This window comes from Schistocerca piceifrons, chromosome 6, assembly GCF_021461385.2.
Source record: "Schistocerca piceifrons isolate TAMUIC-IGC-003096 chromosome 6, iqSchPice1.1, whole genome shotgun sequence".
NCBI classification, from domain to species: Eukaryota; Metazoa; Arthropoda; class Insecta; order Orthoptera; family Acrididae; genus Schistocerca; species Schistocerca piceifrons.
This window is the reverse complement of record NC_060143.1, coordinates 230,887,967-230,911,367: the sequence shown is the minus strand read 5'-3', so window position 1 is coordinate 230,911,367 and position 23,401 is coordinate 230,887,967. Positions and strand designations below refer to the sequence as shown.

Here is a 23,401-nt window from a genome sequence, read left to right as displayed (position 1 = left end):
TTGTGACACTAGCGTTTTATATGCTGTCTGTCATATATTGGCTAGTGGCCGACTGCATATGCTGCCAGTACGATGTCTTCACTGTGCAGTGGACTGCAGGTGTCTCTGCTCTGGAGGCTATTTACTAATGCCACACAGGCATCACATCTTATGGACACAATGTTGTATATACACAGTCTGTTACAAGTGCCACCAGAAGACACAAGCCACTTTTTCAAGCAGCATACACATCAGGAAATAGGTGGCACTGCTATCAAGAAAATAAGTACTGTCCGCATGTCACATGATCGCTGATGTACTTCTGCGTGCTGGATAATTCAGCCCAAGGACAGTCTTCAGCAGCAGCATTCAACTGCTCACTCAGTTCTGGGCCAGGAGCCGGCTACACTTGTACCTTATCAGTCAGAGCTCACTGAGACCAAACCTGAGACTCTGCTCTAAAATGCAACATCTCTGCACTGTTTCATGTTACTCCATGCAGCATGACCCTCCAGGATGCTGTATCTACAGCCACTCAGGATGAGGTGTCTCCCAGAATTGGGCCAGTGAACTTTGTTTCTGTTACTTTCAAGCAATCCCAAATCATCTTTCTGTTGTTATCAGAAATATCCTTGATTGTGTACTTGTGCCATGAATAAAGTGTTCTTAACTTCAACCAGGGAATCATCATCACTCTACTGCACATCACCCAAACAGGATTCAACAGTATGGCAGACACCTCATCAATCTCCTTAATAGGTGAACTACACTTTCCTAAAATTCCTCCAACAAAACGGAGATGAGCATTCATGTTCCCTACTACCACCCCAATGTGCTCATTCCATTTCGTATCATTTTACAATGTTACGCCTGGATATTTAATTGTTGTGGCTGTGTCAAACAGTACACAGTTAATATTATTGTTGTGGCCACATGTAGTAAGCGTTGCTTCAGGCAGTGGAGAATGGCAAAACAGAGACAACGCCGGCGACCAGGCGTTGCAAAGTAAGCACGCATAGATAGTCTTGTGACAGCAGCAGTCTACCAACAGGCTGACGCAAGGACGCACACAAACAGAGCGCCGAGTGAAGCCAGGAGAGTGCTGAGTAAGTGGAAGTGAGGCCAGCATGCTAAGTTATGCTGCAATGTACTGTGGTAGTAATAACAAAAAGCTACCACCGAGGGTAAAAAACGTCCTCCTGCCGGATATAAATAGTGGAGCGCAGGCAGCAACAGACAGAAACCATTAGGAACCAGTTCGGATCTGAGGACGGACATGGTCTGTGTCTGAATGTTCAATCTTCATGGGTGACGATTCTGGAAGTCTGTTCCAGCTCGCAGGAGTCATCCGTTCACCGTCGGATGTCAGCTTCAGCTCTGGAGGTCGGCCCGAGTTCGTTCAGCACCATGGCTGACTAACTACAGCGAGAACTCTGTCCATGATGGGACATCGCAACTGACAGCTTCCCAGCTGCCAGTGCAGCAGGCATTGGCAGCTGGCCCCACGGCGCGTAGTCCGTCCATGACGGGACCTCATGGACATCGCGACTGACGGCGGTGCAGCACGCATCGGCAGCTGACCTCACGGCGACGCGGCTTCGTGGGTGTGCCCATACTGGGGCGCCGAACAGCGACAAGTTCATGTCAACCACAGAGCATCCTAGCTTTAGCGGAACACAGGTGGCCTGAGGCTCACGAGTGCGATCAGCAGCGCGCGTTGCGTGCAATGTCTGAGAATCTACACAGCAGCAGCCAGGCGGAGGGATCCACAGGGCTGGGTAGCGACGGTGAGGGAGAAATTGTAAAGAAAGTTCAATAAATAATTGTAAAACTCTACGCTGTCTCAGTCTTTGGTGTAGCCACTATATCTGCTGCTAACAAGTGGTGTAAGGTGCACCCACGCCACGACTTTGACTAGCACTGTGCGGAGCAACCGAGAAACACCGAATAGGGTGAATCCAGCAACTGCGTTCTCTCTATATTTTCTGTGTAGCTAGACATGTCAAGGTTAATGTTAAGGGATGTGAGAGTGTCATTTGAAAGGCCTAGCAGCTCTGTAGACTTATCGCAGTTTCGTGGGAATGATAGTCACTAAATGTGTAGTGTGTGGATTAACAGGTCACGTCGCTCCTTGCAGTAAATTTGTACCAAGCACTTGTGATATGTGTGGCTTCTATGGTCATGTAATGGGGCAATGTGGTAAGTCTAGGTGGCTTGCCACTAGACATGCTAGGAATTAACTTGCTTCTGGGTAATACAATTTTATTTTTGTGAGGTGAGGTATACCACACGGAAAATGCCAGAGACACGTGCAACCGGGACAAGTGATGCCGTAGTTGCATTGACAGAGCAAGTTAAGAAACTAATTAAAGAAAACAAGTTGCAAAAGCAGCACATGCAGAGGATGGAGCAACAATTGTTGCAAAATACTCAATCAGGCTCAGGAAGTGATAGTGTAGAATGCAAGGGTACTGTCTTTTCCAGTGTGGCAGATTGTTCAGCGGCTACTTTGATACCTTCCTTCTCGGGTAAAATATCAGAGGATGTGAATGTTTTTATTGTTGACGTATGTAGTACAGCTAGACTGTGTGGCTGATTGGATGAAATGGGTTTGCAAATGGCGAGGTTACGGTTAGTAGGTGATGCAAAGACTTATGTGGCATACCACGAAGGTTTAAAGGATGCTACTACGTTCACAGAGTTGGCTGAGGGATTATTGCAAAGGTTTAGGAAACAAAACAGTGCCAGATTTTTTAGAGAAAAATTGGGGAGGATGATGCAAAAAACAGGTGAAACCGTAGAAGAATTTTCAGACAGAATTAGGAGAACGAATGCGCACACGTATGAGTTAACGCAAGATGCGAGTGCAAATGAAATTCTATTGAAAGGAGCAGAGAATAGAGTTTAGATGCATTTTTGTGAGGGGTCTCGCTGGATTTTTCACGCCGGATACGGATGGAAAATTCAAGTGTCTTAGCAGCAGCATTGCACGTAGCTACACATTTGCAGGAAGTTGATAGCACCACTAGAAGTCGCAATGACAAGAAAATATTTTCATCTTCCAAAGAATGTTACCTTTGGGGGAAGAAAGGTCATTTTAAGGGACAATGTTGGGAACTGCAGTGTTTCAGTTGTCAGAAAATAGGGCATAAGTCATGGCAGTGTAAAGCCAAGAAACAGGTTAATGATACAGCAGGTAAAAAACTGTTAAACGAAAAAGGGAGTGTTCCTGCCGTCGGGAGGCATTCCCAGTAAAAACAGGTACTCAGAGAGTACACGAAGAGGCAGATTGTAGTCTGATGGTCTGGATAAAAGATAAGTGGCAAAGAGTTTTAGTGGATACTGGAGCACATGTATCAATTGTCAGTATGGACCTCATGGGCAAGAAAGGATTGGAAGCTCCGAGATACAGATTGCGTGCAGTAGGTGATAAAAAATTAGATGCACTAGGGACAGCACAGCTCAAGTTTAAGATAGGGAATGTGTGGTTCCGGGAGCAAATGGAGGCGTTGTCAACTGTGGGTCAGGGATTTTCAGCGATACTTGGGTTGGACTTTCTGATTAAACATCACGCCAAAATTGACCTTTCGCGACATACACTGGAACTCGATGGGAACTTGTTCTCAACGAGTACAGCCGTTGCAAATGTTTCAGAGTCGCAAGGTGCACCGATAGATAAACTGCAACCAAACTGTGTACAAGTGCATTAATGGTGATTTCGTGTGACAGAGTACGAACAGGTATAGGGAAGTTGATCCGGGTACTGGTGGATGTCGATGTGCCACAGCAGGGGTTATTCTTGGTAGAGCTACCACCTAGTAATGAGGTTTTAGACAAAAAGCATTGCTTTATTCATAGGATTGTATCATGGGTAACGGACATAAATGGGCAGTTTATGGTCCTGGTGAGTTTAGATAACTTCGGGAGGTATGATGTCGATCTGCCGAAGGGATTAGTAATAGCCACAGTAGAGTTAATGGATGAAGAGGACATCGATAGTTTGAAGCTAGACTATGATGTAAAGCAAACCAGCAGCATGTCTGCACTTCGTGACAAGGCAAATCATTTGAGGGGAAATGATCGTTCGGGTATGGAAGCATCATTATCAAAGTATAAAGCATTGTTTGAAGCACAGGGTACATTACCTGCTACACCGATAACACAGCATCGTATTCCGATAGGGAATCATGCTCTGGTGTATCGTAAGCCATACAGACTACCGAAACAATTACAACCTGTAGTAGAGCAATTAATAGAGCAACAACTGGAAGATGGGATAATCCAGCACAGTAATAGTCCTTGGTCTAATAGCGTGGTCCTAGTTCCGAAAAAGACACCGGACAGGTCAAAAAAATTTCACTTTTGTTGTGATTACAGATATTTGAATGAACGAACAGTGGCGGACATATATCCGATTCCGAATATCGCAGAAATGTTAGACAACCTAGGGCAGCGTAAATTTTTCTCCACTATTGATTTGTGAAGCGGTTATCACCAGATTGAAGGACAGGTCAAAAACAGCATTTACAACGCATTGTGGTCACTTCAAGTATAAAAGAACACTGTTGGACTAAAAAATGCTCCAGCAACATTTCAGTGGTTGTTGGATGGAGTCCTTCGCTGGTTGAAACCGAAAAAATGCATGGTGTATCTGGATGACATTATAGTTTTTTCAAGAGATATAGAGCAGCATGTGGAACGGTTAGAGGAGGTGTTTAAAAGATTAGAGGCAACATGGCTAACATTAAGTTTGGACAAATGCCATTTTGTGCAAGTGCAAGTAAATTATCTCGGGCATGTTATCAGTCAGGATGGGGTACGGACAGATCATCGTCTCACTTCTGCAGTACGAGATTTTCCGGTTCTGCAAATGGTTAAACAACTGCAATCGTATATTGGTCTTGCGAGCTATTATCAAAAATTCATGCAGAGGTTCGCAGAAATAGCAAGGCCACTTACTAAGTTGCTAAGAATAGGTGTTACCTTCCAGTGGACATCAGAGTGCGAGAAAGCATTTCAAGAGTTGAAACAGATACCGACATCAGATCCAGTTTTTAAGTTTCCAGACTTTTCGAAGGAGTTTATACCAAAATGTGATGCATCTAATCATGCTCTTGGGATTGTACTTGGGCAAGAAATTGATGGCAAAGAACACCCGATTGTGTTCATGTCTCGTCAACTTAACAGGGCGGAACAAAATTACTCCATGACGGAGAAGGAATTGTTAGCGGTAATATACAGGATTTCGTACTTTCGATGTTATCTGTACAGTAGAAGGTTTAAGGTTGTGACAGATCATTCAGCTCTGAAATGGTTATTGGGTCTGAACGACCCAGCGAGTAGGCTAGTGAGATGGGCGCTGAAACTCAGTGAGTTCGATTATAAGGTGATACACAAGCAGGTGTGAAGCATGCCAATGCTGGCGCATTGAGCAGGAAAGTGGCAGTATTACAAGTAACAGGGGTGACTGAAGATGAGTGGAAAAGGGCACAAGCCGTGGATAGTGATTGCCAATTGTTCAGAAAACAACCGCAGTTCCTAGTACAGGATGGGTTACTTTGCAGGTCGATGAAATGCGGTCTGCGCATTGTCGTACTAGCAGCGTTAAGATCTGAAGTTTTGCAACAGGCGCATGACCATTTTCTTTCAGGACATGGTGGGAGAAGAGCTACAGATAGGTGGATAGCCGATAAGTTTTGGTTGAGGACACGATGTCAAGACGTGGATGAGTAAGTCAGGAATTGTGTGCCATGCGCACAGCATGCGGACTTGAGCCATCAAAAGATTCAGCTTCAATGATTACCAGAGGCAGACAAACCTTTCCAACAAATCGGAATTGATGTATTAGGCCCATGTAATAGGATTGCAGCAGGGAATAAGTATGTGTTAACTTTTCTAGGTATTTAGTCATGGTCGCATTCCCAGATCAGAAAGCATGTACAGTGGCACAAGCTTTAGTTAATAATTGGTTACTTAAGTATGGGATACTTCAGTCCTTAATCTTGGATCAAGGTACTAATTTCACGTCTGATCTGATGAAGCAACTGTGTAAGTTACTAAAGGTAAAGAAACTGCGGACTAGTCCATTCCATCCGCAAGCAAGCGGACGAATGGAGAGAGTGCATCACACGATCGCTAAGATGTTGAGTCACTATGTAAATAGTCAACACACCGACTGGGATGTGTACTTGCAATACGTAACCAGTGCATACAATAGTAAGGTACATACGTCGACAGGATTGTCGCCGTACGAAGTGGTGTATGAGCGGAAGATGCCATCACCTTTTGACATGCTTCGTCCAAGCCCCGGGAGCAGAGGGCGAGCATGTAAGGCAATTTGCAAAAACCATTAAGGAAGTATGGCAGAGAGTTAGACGAGCTAACAAGAAAGCGTTGGAATGACAAGAACAGATGGGAGGTACAATGAGAAGTTGCCACAGTACAGAGTAGGCCAATGGGTGCTACTAGCTAATCCGTATGTTCCAAAAGGGAGAACCAAGAAGTTCACAAACAAGTTCCAGGGACCGTACCAGGTAGTGGAAATGACATCACCTGTCAATGTAAAATTATAATTGCCTACCAAGACAATGGTGGTTCACATTAGTAGAGTTAAGCCGTTCCAGGGTTTGGTAGATCTGTGTATATGTACTTCTCCTTCTGGCAGAAAGCGAAAAGAAGTGCCAGAAGCAGACAGTAAACTGGGTATTAAGTATAAATTGCATTTGGGGTATTAAGTATAAATTGCATTCATGGGATGTGTAGTAAGCAGTAATTATCATGTGTTTATTATTTTTGTGCACGGACTAGGGTTATTTTATTGGTATTAAGGGGTAGTATTGGGAGTTTTTTCCTTCTCTCCCCATTCTGTAGGTGATGGAGGATGGGGTACAAGTGGACAGTATGGGGCATAGTCCTCTGGCAGCTGACACAAGCTGGCCAGGTACAGGATATGCCATTGCGAATTGGGGTGTTGTTTGGGAAACAACCGGATGTGGTCCTCGCGAGTCGTGAGTGGACGCTTCGGCTGGCACTCAACATCCTCCAGGTAAGGAACGAGATGCAGCAGCTACAGGAGGTGGTATCGAGTGTGGAAACGGTTGCATCTAAGAACGGAATATTATGGGACATGCAAGAAGAGTACGAGGCTTTGGATAGGTCATGTAAAGAAATAAGGGAACAACCGCACCAAGTCAGAAGCATGATTCCATGGAAGAGGAAGAGAGTAAAGAGGGGTTGGTTGAATGCAGGTGGGAAGTTGCTGAAAACAATTTTTGGAACAGTGGATAGAGACGATATTGTGGGTTTGAACAATTCTTTAACAGTTGTTCGCGACAGAGAGGAAAGCATAGGGAAGTTGGTGGATATACACACAACAGAGATACAGGGATTAGGTACAGAGTTGTTGAAAGTGACATGCGTGGTGCGTGGGATGGCTACAGGGTTACGAGCATGTATAGAACAAACACAGAAATTATTGAATACGGTTCTGGAACAGGTACAAACGCAATTGGATATAGTGGAAAGGAAGCTGGAAATAGCTAAATTGCTGCGGGAACTGGTTAACAGCATTGGTGATGCGCGAGTGAGGATGGATGAGTTGCAAGAGGCAGTACATCATTGCACGGGCAGGTGAGTGTGACCAGAAAAATTCAGATGGAGTCTGAAGCAGGCAGAGGGAGAGTTCCCAGAGGGGGTAGAGCACATAGTGCCGATAATTGAAACGAGTGTGTCACTTTTTTATCATATGTCTATGATTAAGGTAACAATGGATCTAGTTAAGATGTATGTAGAGATAAGATTTCCAGTAACTAGTGTGGGGAGACAGTATCACTGTTACACAGCGCATCCTTATCCGGTCAGATGGGAGTGCATGGGGAAGAGCGTACAGTTCAGGACACAGGAGGTTTTATTAATTTCTAAGGAGGGGTATACTCATGCTACTATGTCGAGTTTAGAGTTGAGTAGATGTCTAATGGAGTCAGTTTCCATTTGTCCATCACGGGTTGTTTTCACGGGCAAGGGGTCGTGTGAGATCCAGTTATTTAGCTCAGAAGCTGAAGCTTCGGAGTGTCGGAGAATAATAGTGAAGCCTACGCCACATTTTCAGCAAGTTGGGAGGCATTGGTTGTATTAAGTATTCGCTACGGAGAGGATATCAGCCAAGTGTTATGACAATGGGAGTTCTTCAGCAGCCACAGAGATGGAATTACGGGACAGTGGTTTGCTAATCAACGGGACAAATTGTGAAATAGTAGGGGATCGTTTCAGCTTACCAGCAACAGTCACGGGAGTCACCAAGGCTACAGATACTCATCTGATGTCATACTGGGCAGATGCGTAATTCAACATCGCTCCAGGAGAAAATTTGACGTATATTAACACCACCTTGGATGCTACACAATGGCAAATGATAGAGAAACTAGTAGATTCAGAGAAAGGTCAAATTTCAATGCAGAAATTATTAAGGCATGTGGAGGAGTATGATACCAGGCAGAAACGTAGCATAGTGACCATTGGTATTTCAACTAGTACTATTACCGTGTTGATTGTATTTATCGGTGTGGTATATGTCTTATTTAAATGGAGGATTCAGCATGTTAATGCAAGACTGCTCCATGAGATTCCTGTAGAATGGATTACCAGTAGGGCATGAGTTAGGACAACCTGGATGTATATAGGGAAGAAGTAGAATATAGGATAGAACTAGAGTTAACGTATAGGGGACGAATTTAATTTTTAGGAGGAGGCAGTGTTGCGGCCACATATAGTAAGCGTTGCTTCACGCAGTGGAGAATGGCAAAACAGAGGCACGCTGGCGACCGAGGCATTGCGAAGTAAGCATGCACAGATAGCCTTGCTGACAGCAGCAGTCTACCAACAGGCTGACGCAAGGACGCACACAGACAGAGCGCCGAGTGAAGCCTGGAGAGTGCTGAGTAAAGGGAAGTGAGGCCAGCACACTAAGTTACGCTGCAATATACTGTGGGAGTAATAATAAAAAGCTACCACCGAGGGTAAAAAACGTCCTCCTGCTGGATATAAATAGTGGAGCGCAGGCAGCAACAGACAGAAGCCGTTAGGAAGCAGTTCGGATCTGAGGACGGACGTGGTCGGTGTCCGAATGCTCAGTCTTCGTAGGTGACGATTCCTGAAGTCTGTTCCAGCTCACAGGAGTCATCCGTTCACCGCCAGATGTCAACTCCAGCTCTGGAGGTCGGCCCGAGTTCAGTCGGCACCATGGCTGACTAACTACAGCGAGAACTTCCGGCAGGACCGGCCGCAGCTCGGTCTTGGTCACAGGTGCCACTGGGGACTGACGCCCAGACTTCACAGCAACCCAGCCCCACGGCGTGTGGTCCGTCCATGATGGGACATCACGGACATCGTGACAGACGGCCTCCCAGCCGCCGGTGCAGCAGGCATCGGCAGCTGACTCTTCGGCGCGTAGTCCGTCCATGACGGGACCTTACGGACGTCGCGACTGACGGCTTCCCAGCCGCCGGTGCAGCAGGCATCGGCAGCTGACCTCACGGCGACACGGCTTCGTGGACGTGCCTGTACTGGAGCGCCGAGCGAAGACAAGTTCATGTGGCCTGAGGCTCCCGAGTGTGATCAGCGGCGCGCGTTGCACGCAATATCGGAGAATCTACACAGCAGCAGCCAGGCGGAGGGATCCGCAAGGCTGGGCAGTGATGGCGAGGGAGAAATTGTAAAGGAAGTTCAATAAATAGTTTTAAAACTCCACGCCGTCTCAGTCTTTGGCGCAGCCACTGTGTCTGCTGCTAACAAGTGGTTCAGAAGTCGTAACACTATATTTGAACATTATTGGATTGTTATTCCTACTCATCCGCATTAACTTACATTTTTCTATATTTAGAGCAAGCTGCCATTCATCACACCAAGTAGAAATTCTGTCAAGTTGTTCTGTATCGTTCTACAATCACACAACAATGGGACCTTCCCATACACCACAGTATCATCAGCAAATTGCTGTTGACCCTGTCCTTCATTTGTATAAAGGGAGTAAGAGCAGTCCTATCGCACTTCCCTGGGTCACTCCTGATGATATGCTTGAACACTCACCATTGAGGACAGTGTACTGGGTTCTGTTACTTAGTCTTTGAGCCACTCACATATCTGGGAACCAAACCTGTATATTCTATTAATGTGGAAGCTGCCTTTTGAGTTCCACCCATAGTTTGCAGAATATTATGTGAGAAAAGGGAAAGCTGAGTTTCGCATGAGCAATGCTTTCTAAATCTGTGCTGATCTGAAGGCAGAAGTTTTTCCATCACAAGGAAATTTATTATATTCAAACTTAGAATGTATTCAAGAATTCTGCAGCAAACCAATGTTAAGATTGTTTGCTGTTGTTGTTGTTGTGGTCTTCAATTTGAAGACTGGTTTAATGCAGCTCTCCATGCTACTCCATCCTGTGCAAGCCCCTTCATCTCTGAATAACTACTGCAACTCGCATCCTTCTGAATCTGCTTACTGTATTCATCTCTTGGACTCCATCTACAATTTTTGCCCCCCCCCCCCCCCCAACTCCCTTCCAGTACAAAGTTGGCAGCCCCTTGATGTCACAGAATGTGCCTGTCAACCAATCCCCAATTCCTTCTTTACTCCTCAATTCTATTCAGTACCACCTCATAAGTTATGTGAACTACCCATCTAATCTTCAGCATTCTTCTGTAGCACCACATTTCAAAAACTTCTGTTCTCTTCATGTCTAAACTGTTTGTCGTCCATGTTCCCCTTCCATGCGTGGCCACACTCCATACAAATACTTTCAGAAAAAGACTTCCTAACACTTAAATCTATATTTCATGTTAAAAAATTTCTCTTCTTCAGAAACGTTTTTCTTCACATTTCCAGTCTACATTTTATCTCCCGTCTGCTTTGCCTATCATCATTTATTTTACTGCCCAAACAGAAAAACTCATCTAGTACTTTAATGCCTCATTTCTTAATCTGATTCCCTCAGCTTCACCTGATTTAATTATGCCATATTCCATATTCAAAACTGTATGACATTCCATTATACTTGTTTTTCTTTTGTTGATGTTCATCTCATATCCACCTTTCAAGGCACTGGCCATTCCTTTCAACTGCTCTTCAAGTTCTTTGCTGTATCTGACAGAACTACAATGCCATCTGCTAACCCCAGAGTTTTTATTTCTTCTCCCTGAACTCTTAATTCCTTCTGCAAGTTTTTCTTTGGTTTCCTTCACCACATGCTCAATGTACAGATTGAATAACATCGAGGGTAGGCTACAACTCTATCTCACTTTCCTCTCAATCATTGCTTCTTTTTCATGGCCCTCGAGTCTTACAACTGCTGTCTGGTTTCTGTACAAGTTGTAAATAGCCTTTAGCTCCCTGTATTTTACCCCTGCTTCCTTCAGAATTTCAAAGAGATTATTGCGGTCAACATTGACAAAAGCTTTCTCCAAGTCTACAAATGCTATAAATGTACGTTTGCCTTTCCTTAACCTGTGCTGTAACGTAAGTCATAGTGTCAGTATTGTCTCATGTGTGCTCACATTTCTCCAAATCCAAATTCATATTCCCCGATGTGGTTTTACAAATTTTTTCGTTCTTCTGTAAAAAAAAAATTGTGTTAGTATTTTACAATCATGACCTGTTAAACTGATATACGAATGCATAGTTTCACAGCGATGTTGTTGTTGTTGTGGTCTTCAGTCCAAAGACTGGTTTAATGCAGCTCTCCATGCTATTCTATCCTGTGCAAGCTTCTTCATCTCCCAGTACCTACTGCAACCTACATCCTTCTGAATCTGCTAAGTGTGTTCATCTCTGGGTCTCCCTCTATGATTTTTACCCCCCACACTGCCCTCCAATACTAAATTGGTGATCCCTTGATGCCTCAGAACATGTCTTACCAACCGATCCCTTCTTCTAGTCAAGTTCCACAAATTTCTCTTCTCCCCAATTCTATTCAATACCTCCTCATTAGTTATGTCATCTACCCATCTAACCTTCAGCATTCCTCTGTAGCACCACATTTCGAAAGCTTCTATTCTCTTCTTATCTAAACTATGTATCATCCATGTTTCACTTTCATATATGGCTACTACTTGATGTTAACAAATTTCTCTTCTTCAGAAGCGCTTTCCTTGCCATTGCTAGTCTACATTTTATATCCTCCCTACTTCGACCATCATCAGTTATTTTGCTCCCCAAATAGCAAAACTCATTTACTACTTTATGTGTCTCATTTGCTAATCTAATTCCCTCAGCATCACCCGATTTAATTTGACTACATTCCATTATACTCATTTTGCTTTTGTTGATGTTCATCTTATATCCTCCTTTCAAGACACTGTCCATTCCGTTCAGCTGCTCTTCCATGTCCTTTGCTGTCTCTGACAGAATTACAATGTCATCGGCGAACCTCAAAGTTTTTATTTCTTCTCCATGGATTTTAATACCTACTACGAATTTTTCTTTTGTTTCCTTTACTGCTTGCTCAATATACAGATTGAATAACATCGGGGAGAGGCTACAACCCTGTCTCACTTCCTTCCCAACCACTGCTTCCCTTTCATGCACCTTGACTCTTCTAACTGTCATCTGGTTTCTGTACAAATTGTAAATAGCCTTTCGCTCCCTGTATTTTACCCCTACCACCTTCAGAATTTGAAAGAGAGTATTCCAGCCAACATTGTCAAAAGCTTTTCCTAAGTCTACAAATGCTAGAAATGTAGGCTTGCCTTTCCTTATTCTAGCTTCTAAGATAAGTTGTAGGGTTAGTATTGCCTCATGTGTTCCAACATTTCTATGGAATCCAAACTGATCTTCCCTGAGGTCGGCTTCTGCCAGTATTTCCATTCGTCTGTAAGGAATGTGTGTTAGTATTTTGCAGCCGTGGCTTATTAAACTGATAGTTCGGTATTTTTCACATCTGTCAACACCTGCTTTCGATGGGATTGGAATTATTATATTCTTCTTAAAGTCTGAGGGTATTTCACCTGTCTCATACATCTTGCTAACCAGATGGTAGAGTTTTGTCAGGACTGGCTCTCCCAAGGCCATCAGTAGTTCTAATGGAATGTTGTCTACTTCCGGGGCCTTGTTTCGACTCAGGTCTTTCAGTGCTCTGTCAAACTCTTCACGCAGTATCGTATCTCCCATTTCATCTTCATCTACATCCTCTTCCATTTCCATAATATTGTCCTTAAGTACATCGTCCTTGTATAGACCCTCTATATACTCCTTCCACCTTTCTGCTTTCCCTTCTTTGCTTAGAACTGGGTTTGCATCTGAGCTCTTGATATTCATACAAGTGGTTCTCTTCTCTCCAAAGGTCTCTCTAACTTTCCTGTTGGCAGTATCTATCTTACTCCTTTTGTCCTCTAGCCATCCCTGCTTAGCCATTTTGCACTTCCTGTCAATCTCATTTTTGAGATGTTTGTATTCCTTTTTGCCTGCTTCATTTGCAGCAATTTTATATTTTCTCCTTTCAACAGTTAAATTCAATATTTCTTCTGTTACCTAAGGATTTCTACTAGACCTCATCTTTTTACCTACTTGATCCTCTGCTGCCTTTATTATTTCATCTCTGAAAGCTACCCATTCTTCTTATACTGTATTTCTTTCCTCCATTCTTGCCAATCGTTCCCTAATGCTCTCCCTGAAACTCTCTACGGCCTCTGGTTCTTTCAGTTTATATCCAGGTCCCATCTCATTAAATTCCCACCTTTTTGCTGTTTCTTCCTTTTTAATCTACATTTCATAACCAACAGATTGTGGTCAGAGACCACATCTGCCCCTGGAAATGTCTTACAGTTTAAAACCTGGTTCCTAAATCTCTGTCTTATTATTATATAATCTATCTGAAACGTTCCAGTCCCTCCAGGTCTCTTCCATGTATACAAACTTCTTTCATGTTCCTTGAACGAAGTGTTAGCTATGATTAAGTTATGTTCTGCACAAAATTCTACCAGGCAGCTTCCTCTTTCATTCCTTACCCCCCTTCCATGTTCACCTACTATGTTTCCTTCTCTTCCTTTTCCTACTATCAAATTCCAGTCACCCATGACTATTAAATTTTTGTCTCCCTTCACTATCTGAATAATTTCTTTTGTCTCATCATACATTTCATCAATCTCTTCATCTGTGGAGCTAGTTGGCATTTAAACTTGTACTACTGTGGTAGGCATGGGCTTCGTATCTATCTTGGCCACAATAATGCGTTCACTGCGCTGTTTGGTAGTAGCTTACCTCCATTCCTATTTTTTTTTAATTCATTATGAAACCAACTCCTGCACTGGAAAAATTATGGCTGTAGTTTTCCCTTGCTTTCAGCCATACGCTGTACCAGCACAGCAAGGCCATTTTGGTTAGTGTTAGAAGGCCAGATCAGTCAATCTTCAGACTGTTGCCCCTGCAACTACTGAAAAGGCTGCTGCCCTTCTTCAAGAACCACACGTTTGTCTGGCCTCTCAACAGATACCCCTCCATTGTGGTTGCACCTACAGTACGGCTATCTGTATCGCTGAGGCATGCAAGCCTCCCCACCAATGGCAAGGTCCATGGTCCATGAGGGTAGGCACAGCGATATATACTGGTAAAATTTTATCACAGCGATATATACTGATAAAATTTTCTTGGGCTTCCAGCTGCGTCCAGTGGTTTAAAACCACTGGATGTGGCTGGAAGGCCAAGAAAACTGATAGTTTGGTAGCAATATTAGAGTGGAAAGTTGCTACTCATCGTATAGCGGAGATGCTGATTCACGATAGTCACAACAAAAAGATTCACACAATTATAGCTTTCGGCCATTACGGCCTTTGTCAGCAACAGAGACACATACGCACATGCGTGCGTGCGTGCGCACGCGCGCGCGCGCTCACACACACACACACACACACACACACACACACACACACACACACAGATGCAACTTGCACACACATGTCTGCAGTCTCAGACAACTGAAACCACGTAGTTTGGTAATATTCATACCTGTCAGCACCGGCTTTCTTTGGAATTGGAATGATTATATTGTTCTTGAAGTCTGAGGGTATTTTGCTTGTCTCATATACTTTGCACTGTGGGTGGAAGAGCTTTCTCATAGCTGACTCTCCCAAGGTCTGACAGAATGTTGTCTATTCCTGGAGGCCTTGTTTTGACTTAGGTCTCTCAGTGCTCTGTCAAATTCTTCTTGCAGCATCATGTCTCCCATCTCATCAACATCTACATCTTCTTCTATTTCTGTAATATTGCCTGCAAGTTCATCTACCTTGTGTATACCCTCTATATACTCCTTCTTTCAGCTTTCCCTTCTTTGCTTAGGACTGGTTATCCATCTGAGCTCTTAATATTCATACCACTGCTTTTGATTATTGAATCACAGAGAGTCTTCTCCAACCTTAATCCACTTACTTGGCACATATGTCTCCAAAGTGTGATTTACAATCAGTGTGAACTATGCCTGTAAATCCTCTACATCCGTCATATTTTAACTAAGTGATATCCATTCACTGCCTAACTGGGTTGCAACAACTGCTTATCTGCTTTCTCCAGCATAAATACTCTTCCAGCCTTCTTGATGGAGTTATTAACTTTAGTAACCATCCTCACTACAATGACATCGTGATCACTAATCCCTGTCTGTGTACTGACACTGTCGATAAGAACAGGCCTGTTTGTAACTACAAAGTCTAAAATATTTTGTTGCATGTGGGTTGTCTTAACTAGTTGTTCAAGGCAGTTTGTGGAAAATGTGTTCAAAAGTACTTGACAAGACTGTCTGTCTGTACCACCTGCAGTGAATCCATAGATGTTCCAGTCTATACCCCTTATATTAAACTTGCCTCCAACTAATAATGCATGACCTGGTTATTTCTGTGCTACTGAGCATAGATTTTCCTTGAATGATTCTACAACTCTTATGGCAGAATCAAGAGGCCAGTAAAAACATCTGACGATTAAATTGAGTTCACCTAGGCCTGCTTCTTGTGTCCAGTAGCTTCAGTCGGACTCAATTTCGACCTTGCTAGGCACAATATTTTTTGTTGATGGCAGTGAACACTCTTCCTTCTTTGATATCTAATGTGTCTTTTCAATATACATTCCATGCCTCACTAAATATTTCTTACCTCTCCACTTAGTTTCAGCCAGCTCTTGATATGGAGAATAATTTGAGCACAACAACTTTCATCAAAGGCAATAAGTTCAGGTGCTTGGTTACAAATACTTTTTTTTAATAATTTACTATTAAAATATTGATAATTGAAGTGTTTATACTTTGTATGCAATCTTATTTCAATCTCTGTATATTGACTGCTGAGTGCTCATCAGAGGATTTCAGTCTGCCATCTAGCCTTTCCACAAGTACTCTGCTACCTGAGTAGAGAGTTTGCATAATTCTGCCCACACAAACACTTGAAAGTGCACATCCTACTTAATCTATGTAGGTCGGTAGCCCAGTCCACATAAGATTAATTGGGATCCTTTTTCTACTGTCAAAATAGCAACCTGGCTGAAATAACATATTTTTTCATTGAAAATTGTTCAGTTGTAATAAAGTAAGTATCCTAGCAATTCAAGCTGTGCCAGATGTGTTAATCATTCTAATTTCTGTATTAGGTGACACTGTTTAGAATTTCCTGACAAGAACATGGCGTTTTGTCTTTCCATTCAGAAATTTGGCAAGTTGTAACATGTAATTGCAGTCATTAGCGATAAGCATCCCACTCTTCGCTTTGTTCGTTAAATGATGGAAAAGCTGTAAACATGGATGGGATAAAAGACATAACTGTTGCACTTGCCAACGCTTGCGCTGCCTGTAATATTGCTATCTTTAGCTCATGGCAATGTCACACATTTTTGCTCACAAACAACAAGAACTTACATACATGATGTCCTCAGAAAAATTACAAGCTACTTTAAGTGCATATTCCAAAGCTAAGTCAAGCTATGCCATACCAAAGTTCTGGCTATATGAAACAGAGTCTACAAGAATCACACCTGAGTCATACCTGTGGCACACTCACTACACACTACATGGATCACATTGTAACTAATTCAGACTGGCTCTGGGCCAGCTTATATGCCAGATTCTAGTATCTTCCTGCTGAAGGGCACTCTTGATTACCAGTGTCCTCTGGGTAGGGTGTCCTAGTGGTCGACAGTAATATTGTACCAGATATTTAGTTTCCGTATTGACATCGGGTGAGGCCATTACACTTCTTGCTATTGGCCTCTTATGTCTCAGGGAAGAGTGCACTGTGCATCCCCAGAAATATCTGATCCTTTCTTTAGAACATAAAACGTCTGACAGGTAAAAAAGAAAATCTGAGAACACTACTAAAATTGTATAATCTAGGCAACTCCTATCCCACTGATGAAACTTTAATTAAAAATAATGTTATTTTACTACTAGTTCACATTATTTGGAAGACTAAGTTCATTTTTATCTGTTTGCTCTAGGTGGATCAGAGACTTTCAAAGATAAACAGGACTTTTTCTACCACGAAGTTCGGAAGTACCACCAGAAACATTATCACGAAAAACTGCCCATGAAAATCTGCCGTGAAAAGCTTCTGGAGTCAGTGAGTTGAGAGGACTATGAATCACTCTTATTTTTTGAGATCTTTAATTAACAGAAGGTTATTTTTGGATAATATGGATCTTGCAAAAATATAAAATGACAGTTAATGCAAAAAATGCTAAAATTGGTTTGAAAGTTCTTTCAGTATAACAGGATGATTTAATGCTATTATCTACTTTTTCTGGGGCATAATAGTGTATATCTTATTCATAAAGTACTTAATGCTACATCACAAAATTTCTACTTTTTGTGTCTGTGTGATCACAAAGCAAAATAGCACCAAATAATACATCACACTTCTCTCTTTCAGAACTTAATTTTCTTCTGTCCCTCCTGTGTTGTCCTATCCCCCCCCCCCTCCATTTCTTTTTCTCTTTCTCCCTTTCCTTGAAGTTGGTAGTAAATGAAACACCTGTATTGAAAGAATGAACTTCAACAGGTATGATTCCGCAGAAATAAATACATTGCTGATGATGGACAGCTAGTAATTAAAACAGTTGACAAGGTGGGAAAAGAAATTAGGCTGAAACAGAAACAGAGATATAAGGGAGAGAAATAAAAAGAAAAAAGGTTAGAGAAAGAAAAGGAGCAAAAGGGGGACGGGGGGATAGAAGAGAAAGAAACAGTAGAGATATGACTTTGAAACAGGTAGAATTCCACCTAAGTTAAGATCAGACACAGATTGAAGGGTATTTGAATGATTTGGGAGACAAAATAAACAGGCAAGTTCCTTGCTGCATAGCAGAATATGCTTGACAGAGATTTGTATTACCAGTACGTGTTTATGCCTGGTTGTTCATTGTCATATAACTTTGTGATAAGCATGACACTATATTTTGTGTATTTGAGCTGGTATAGTTTCATGTGCTTTTTATAGCCAGACTATATTTCATTTTCAAAGAGCTTTCTAACTTTTTCTGCAATTGCAGAAATGCTAAGGGCATTACTAAGATGCCTGGCTCCTTCACATCTCTTGTTACAATGTGGCGAGTGATTGATTTGATCAGAGCAAGTTTTGTAATTGTGTAATGTTTCCCCAAAAGACAATGTTTCTATCTATATAACATGTTTCTGGGGGAAAATTAATACTCAGGCCTTAATCTCTGAATAACTGCCAGACCACAAGTGCATTATTCTGAAGTTTAGGTATGCTTCTACCTTTGTGCCTTCTAAAGGTCTGCTCAGTGGGAACCACATCAATATCTTTGAACTTGCATATATTTGAAGCTGGATGAAGAATGACAGTGAAAAAATTTGAAATACAACTTGTAGCTACAGTGTCATTAATGGGAACTGAGGTACATTCACAGTACTAGCAATAGCTTTATAGTTTACATAGACTCATGTTTATGATTTATTAGACTGCATTTTCTGTCTTTATACATAGTGCAAAGCCTTAATCACTCAAATTATCAGCTAACCTGTGCTGTAGTATATAGCTCATTCTTATATTATCATAATGTAAATTTTAAAATCTGTAATCATTTATAGTTACAAGTGAATCAAACAATGGAAACTCCAGGTAGCAATATCAACAGTGTAGGAAAAGACAGATTACTACTTACCGTCAAGTTGCAGACAGGCAAATTAAGACACTCGCATAAAGTTTTTGGCCACTGCCTTCGTCAGTAAGAAACACAAACGCCATTCTCACATACGCAAGCAAGCACTCCTCATGCACACACGACTGCCAACTCCAGCATCTCGAGCCTGAATGCAACTATCATGTGGGATGCAAGCAGCAATCAAGAGGGGGCGGGCAGGGATTGTAGTGTACGGGTGCGGAGAGAGATGAAAGCTGTCCATTGGAGTTTGCAGGGACTAGACTGCCGACAGGCCAGCACCAGGAACTTGTGGGGCAGAGAGGTAGGGAAAAAAGGAGCAGAAAAAGGAGAGGTTCAGAGAAAGACAGGCGGGTGTGTTGTCAGAGGGCTGCAAATAAACAGGGTTGGAGATGAGAATGGGGAGGAGATGATAAACAGAAGGTGTGGAAGCTGTTGGGTGGTGTGTTTCCACCCCCTCTGTCCATCATCTCCTCCCCATTCTCATCTCCAACCTTTTTTATTTGCAGTCCTTTGACAACACATCCACCCATTTTTTCACACCCATACACTACTATCCCTTCTCCTTCTCCGCCCCCTCCAGATAACTGTTTGTGTCCCACATGATAGTTTCTGTGTGTGTGTGTGTGTGTGTGTGTGTGTGTGTGTGTGTGTGTGTGTGTCAGTCTTACTGATGAAGGCCATGGCCAAAGGCTTTATGTGGGTGTCTTTTAATTATGCCTATCTGCAACTTGTTGTGTCATCTTTACGGTAAGTAGCAATCTGTCTTTCCAACATTATTGTTACAAGTGACCAATTCAAAAAGAAAACAAGGAGCAGAGAAACATTTCTTGAGGTCTTTTAACATATTTCTTCCAAGTGATACACATAAAAACCGTAACCTTCTTTTAATGCCCCTTCCACATTTACATTGTTTAACAAGATAAATTGCTTTATGGAAACCATAAACAGAATGAGGAAAAGCAGCCACTGGCCTGTAGTTGTTTGACACACAGGAACATCTAACAGAAAAGAAAAGTCACTTTCTCTTGAGCTACATTTTTTTTTAAAGTATGTACTCTCGCACATGAAAGCATACAGACACCTAAACACACCCACACCTGGCTGGAGTGGGTGCATTTGGTTGTGTGTGAGGGTATTAACTGACTAGGAAAAGAGTGATAATTCAAAAGCAAGCTAATAATGTCTCTGTGTTACTATGTGTTTCATGTGCTATGCATTGGTTGGCTATAAGTCAGTGGTTGTCTTTTATTATTTTTGTTTACTTTTTATAATGTGTGTAAGTGATTTTAAACTATACATGTTTCAGTCAATGAAAGCAACAAAGAACTTCTCTGTGAGTGACTGGTGTCGAAACTTTGAGATAACCTTTCAAGGAGAACAAGGTGAGACCAGGCAATTATTTTTCTAGTCTCAGTAGTGATTCTTTATGATGATCAATATTCTTACTTCTCTGTTTATGATCATTGCTACTTTGTGATTCTGTTTGAATACTGACAAAGTATTACTGGACTAAAGTTCTAATAAATTATAGTCAGAGTCTACATCCACTCCTGGAAATGTTTTGCAGTTTACCCTCTGATTTCTTAATCTCTGTCTTACTGTTATATAAGGGGCAGTCAAATGATAATGACACAGATTGAAAAAGTAACTTAACTGTTTATTATTTCAAAAGTAATCACCATAACTGATAATACATTTACCTCTCTGTGAGACAAGACAGTTAAGTTTTCAAGGAAAAATGTTTGCAGTTGCCTTTTGACTTTGTCATTTTTGGATCATGTCCCCTTACCTCAAACTAATACATTAACCCTTCTGCATCATCCCTGAAAGTTTGTAACATCATCCCAGGATCACCCTCTGTATAGGTCCTTATACTTCCAAACATAAACATTAATAAGCCAAACTACTATGACCACTGCCCATCACAAGAGTGAATGCTGCCTAGTGGTGTTGAGGGCACATGACATGACATGGTAGGGGAAGTATGTAAGCAGAGCAGAGATAACTGGGGAATCACTGTAGCATTTATATGGTGGCTGCAAATGGAAGATGCACTAACATAATCAGCTTTGACAAAGGGCATATTGTTGCAGCCTGGAAATGGCAATACTGGTCATTAGTTTGTGTGTTACTATATTGAGCACCTATGAAAAGAGGTTGAAGGACAGTGAAACCATGAGTAGGTAACAAGGCATTAGATCTTATACCTCATCACATAACATGGAGGGCAGAGGCTCGCGTACTTTATAAACCAGAATAGATGCAATCTGTGGCAGATATGATGACAGTGTGCAATGCTGGTGTGGGCACGAGTGTTTCAGAGCACACCATTCAGTGTGGATTGTTGCTACAATGTGTAGCTAGCTAGTTGTCAAATGTCCACTGTCTTGCTGTAATCTGATTTTATATAAAGTTTTGAAATGATGTATGCAACACAGTAGTAGTTAACTTGACTAATTGTCAAATTTACTGTCACTTGTGAAAACATAATGATCAGCTCGTGTATAAAAAAATCATACAATATAATAATGTCTGGTAAGCACTTCCACTCAACTAAGAATTATTGTGACAGCGATGATACTTTTACAGTGCGCTTTCACAAGCAGGTTTGGAATTTATCAACACAGGTATAACAGTGTGACCACATGATGGTGTTGTAGTGAATGACTTCCACAGACTCAAAGAACTTTTACAGAAGATATTACTCACAAGTTACTACATGATGTCAATGTACTGAATGCTTCCTGTTGTGTCCCAGATATGTTGATTGAATGATTACCATGTGCAGACTGCTTACTTATTGTCTGGTGATGGTAATTTATAGATGTGTATGAGAATAATTAGTGAAATCTCTAATTACATGTTAGTATATAATAATGCAAATGTCAAATTTAGTCAAATGTCATTCTAGTGCAGCAAGAAATAATTCTTTTTAGCTGTTTATTAGGTGGCTGTAAAATTAATAAAGCTACATGAACTGTTTATGAACTCCATGACATGGGATTTACTGATCTTTGTGTGAATTTCAAAGGTATGCAATTTTCATAATTTACTCAATTTCTCATCCAGTGGAAAAATTTATTGGAGCACACAAAGGTGAATATGCTCCTCTTTATTAAAAGACTGACTGAAAAGTGGGATATCAGCTGCCTCATTCTACCTTCCTCAGCACGTTTAAAAATTTTTGCAAAAAGATTGACATGTGAACATATTCACGCTCTTTTTAACATGCACATCACTTCTCAGTTCCACATGTTGCCGCAACTGTAACTCACTCACACACACTAGTCCATCACTGTAAGTCTCTCATGCCCATCCACTCCCAATTGCCCATTTCCACTCACTCATTCAGCCAAACTCATTATATTATCTCCTTGTGGCTCTGCAGCTGTCTCTGTCTCCTCTGTCACAGCCACAGTCGCCTTTGTTATGTCCTACTACTACTGTCTACTCCCACTGTCATTCATTCATTCCCATTGCTGCTGTGTCTTTTCCCTGTTACTATTTCTCTCTTTCTTGCCGTCATTGTCATAGACTCTGTCTCTCATTATCACTGGCTCTTACCCACTTCCACTTTCTCCTTCTCTTTATTCCTCTCCCATGGGTATTGTTTCCTTCACTCTGTTCATAGCACTGTTCTCTCCCTGTCTGGTATGTTCCATTGGCACTGTGTCCCTCTCTTTCTCTCTCACTGCCATTGTCTCCTTTGTTCTTTCTACACCACAACCACTGTCTACTAGCTTCCAATATTTATTACTTCTGCATCTCTTTTTCCACTGCCACTGTCCCCTTCTTTCTCAGCATAAAAAGTGTGAATATGTTCGCATGAGGAAGGTGGAATGAGACAGCTGTCGCCCCACTTTTCAGTCAGTCTAATAAAGAGAAGCAATTTGGCTTTTCTGTGCTCTGATGGGAGCATTTTTCCACCGGTTCCCTTCTGTTCCCTGCCACAGGAGGTCATGTCACTCATATGAAAAGAACTTAATGGGACAGCAAAATTTTGATAGTTTACTTATGTGGAATGAAATGATGCAAAACAAATTTAACACAGGCTGGATTTTATGTGCCCAAAATTTTTGTATGTGCTTCAGTACTACAATGTGGAGTTCCGAGAACCCTTCTGATGCTAATGGAGACACTTAACATGATACTTCTTTGCTCTACATCACTTTATAAGCTACATTTCCACCTCACAATGTATTTTACATGCACAAGTAGGATAACTTTGAACCTCTGTAGCTCGGAAACGGATAAAGATCAGTATGTAGTAAATTTT

The 23,401-nt window shown here is 41.9% G+C and overlaps 1 protein-coding gene across 1 annotated transcript in view; it reads left to right on the top strand.

Moving 5' to 3' along the window:
• LOC124802750 (apoptosis-resistant E3 ubiquitin protein ligase 1) overlaps nt 1–23,401 on the top strand; it is a 654,148-nt gene that overhangs the window by 576,756 nt on the left and 53,991 nt on the right. Inside the window, exons 11-12 of the mRNA XM_047263734.1 lie at nt 17,440–17,561; nt 20,432–20,507. Of these exons, the coding sequence (XP_047119690.1) occupies nt 17,440–17,561; nt 20,432–20,507 (198 nt within the window). The remainder of the gene's footprint in view (nt 1–17,439; nt 17,562–20,431; nt 20,508–23,401) is intronic.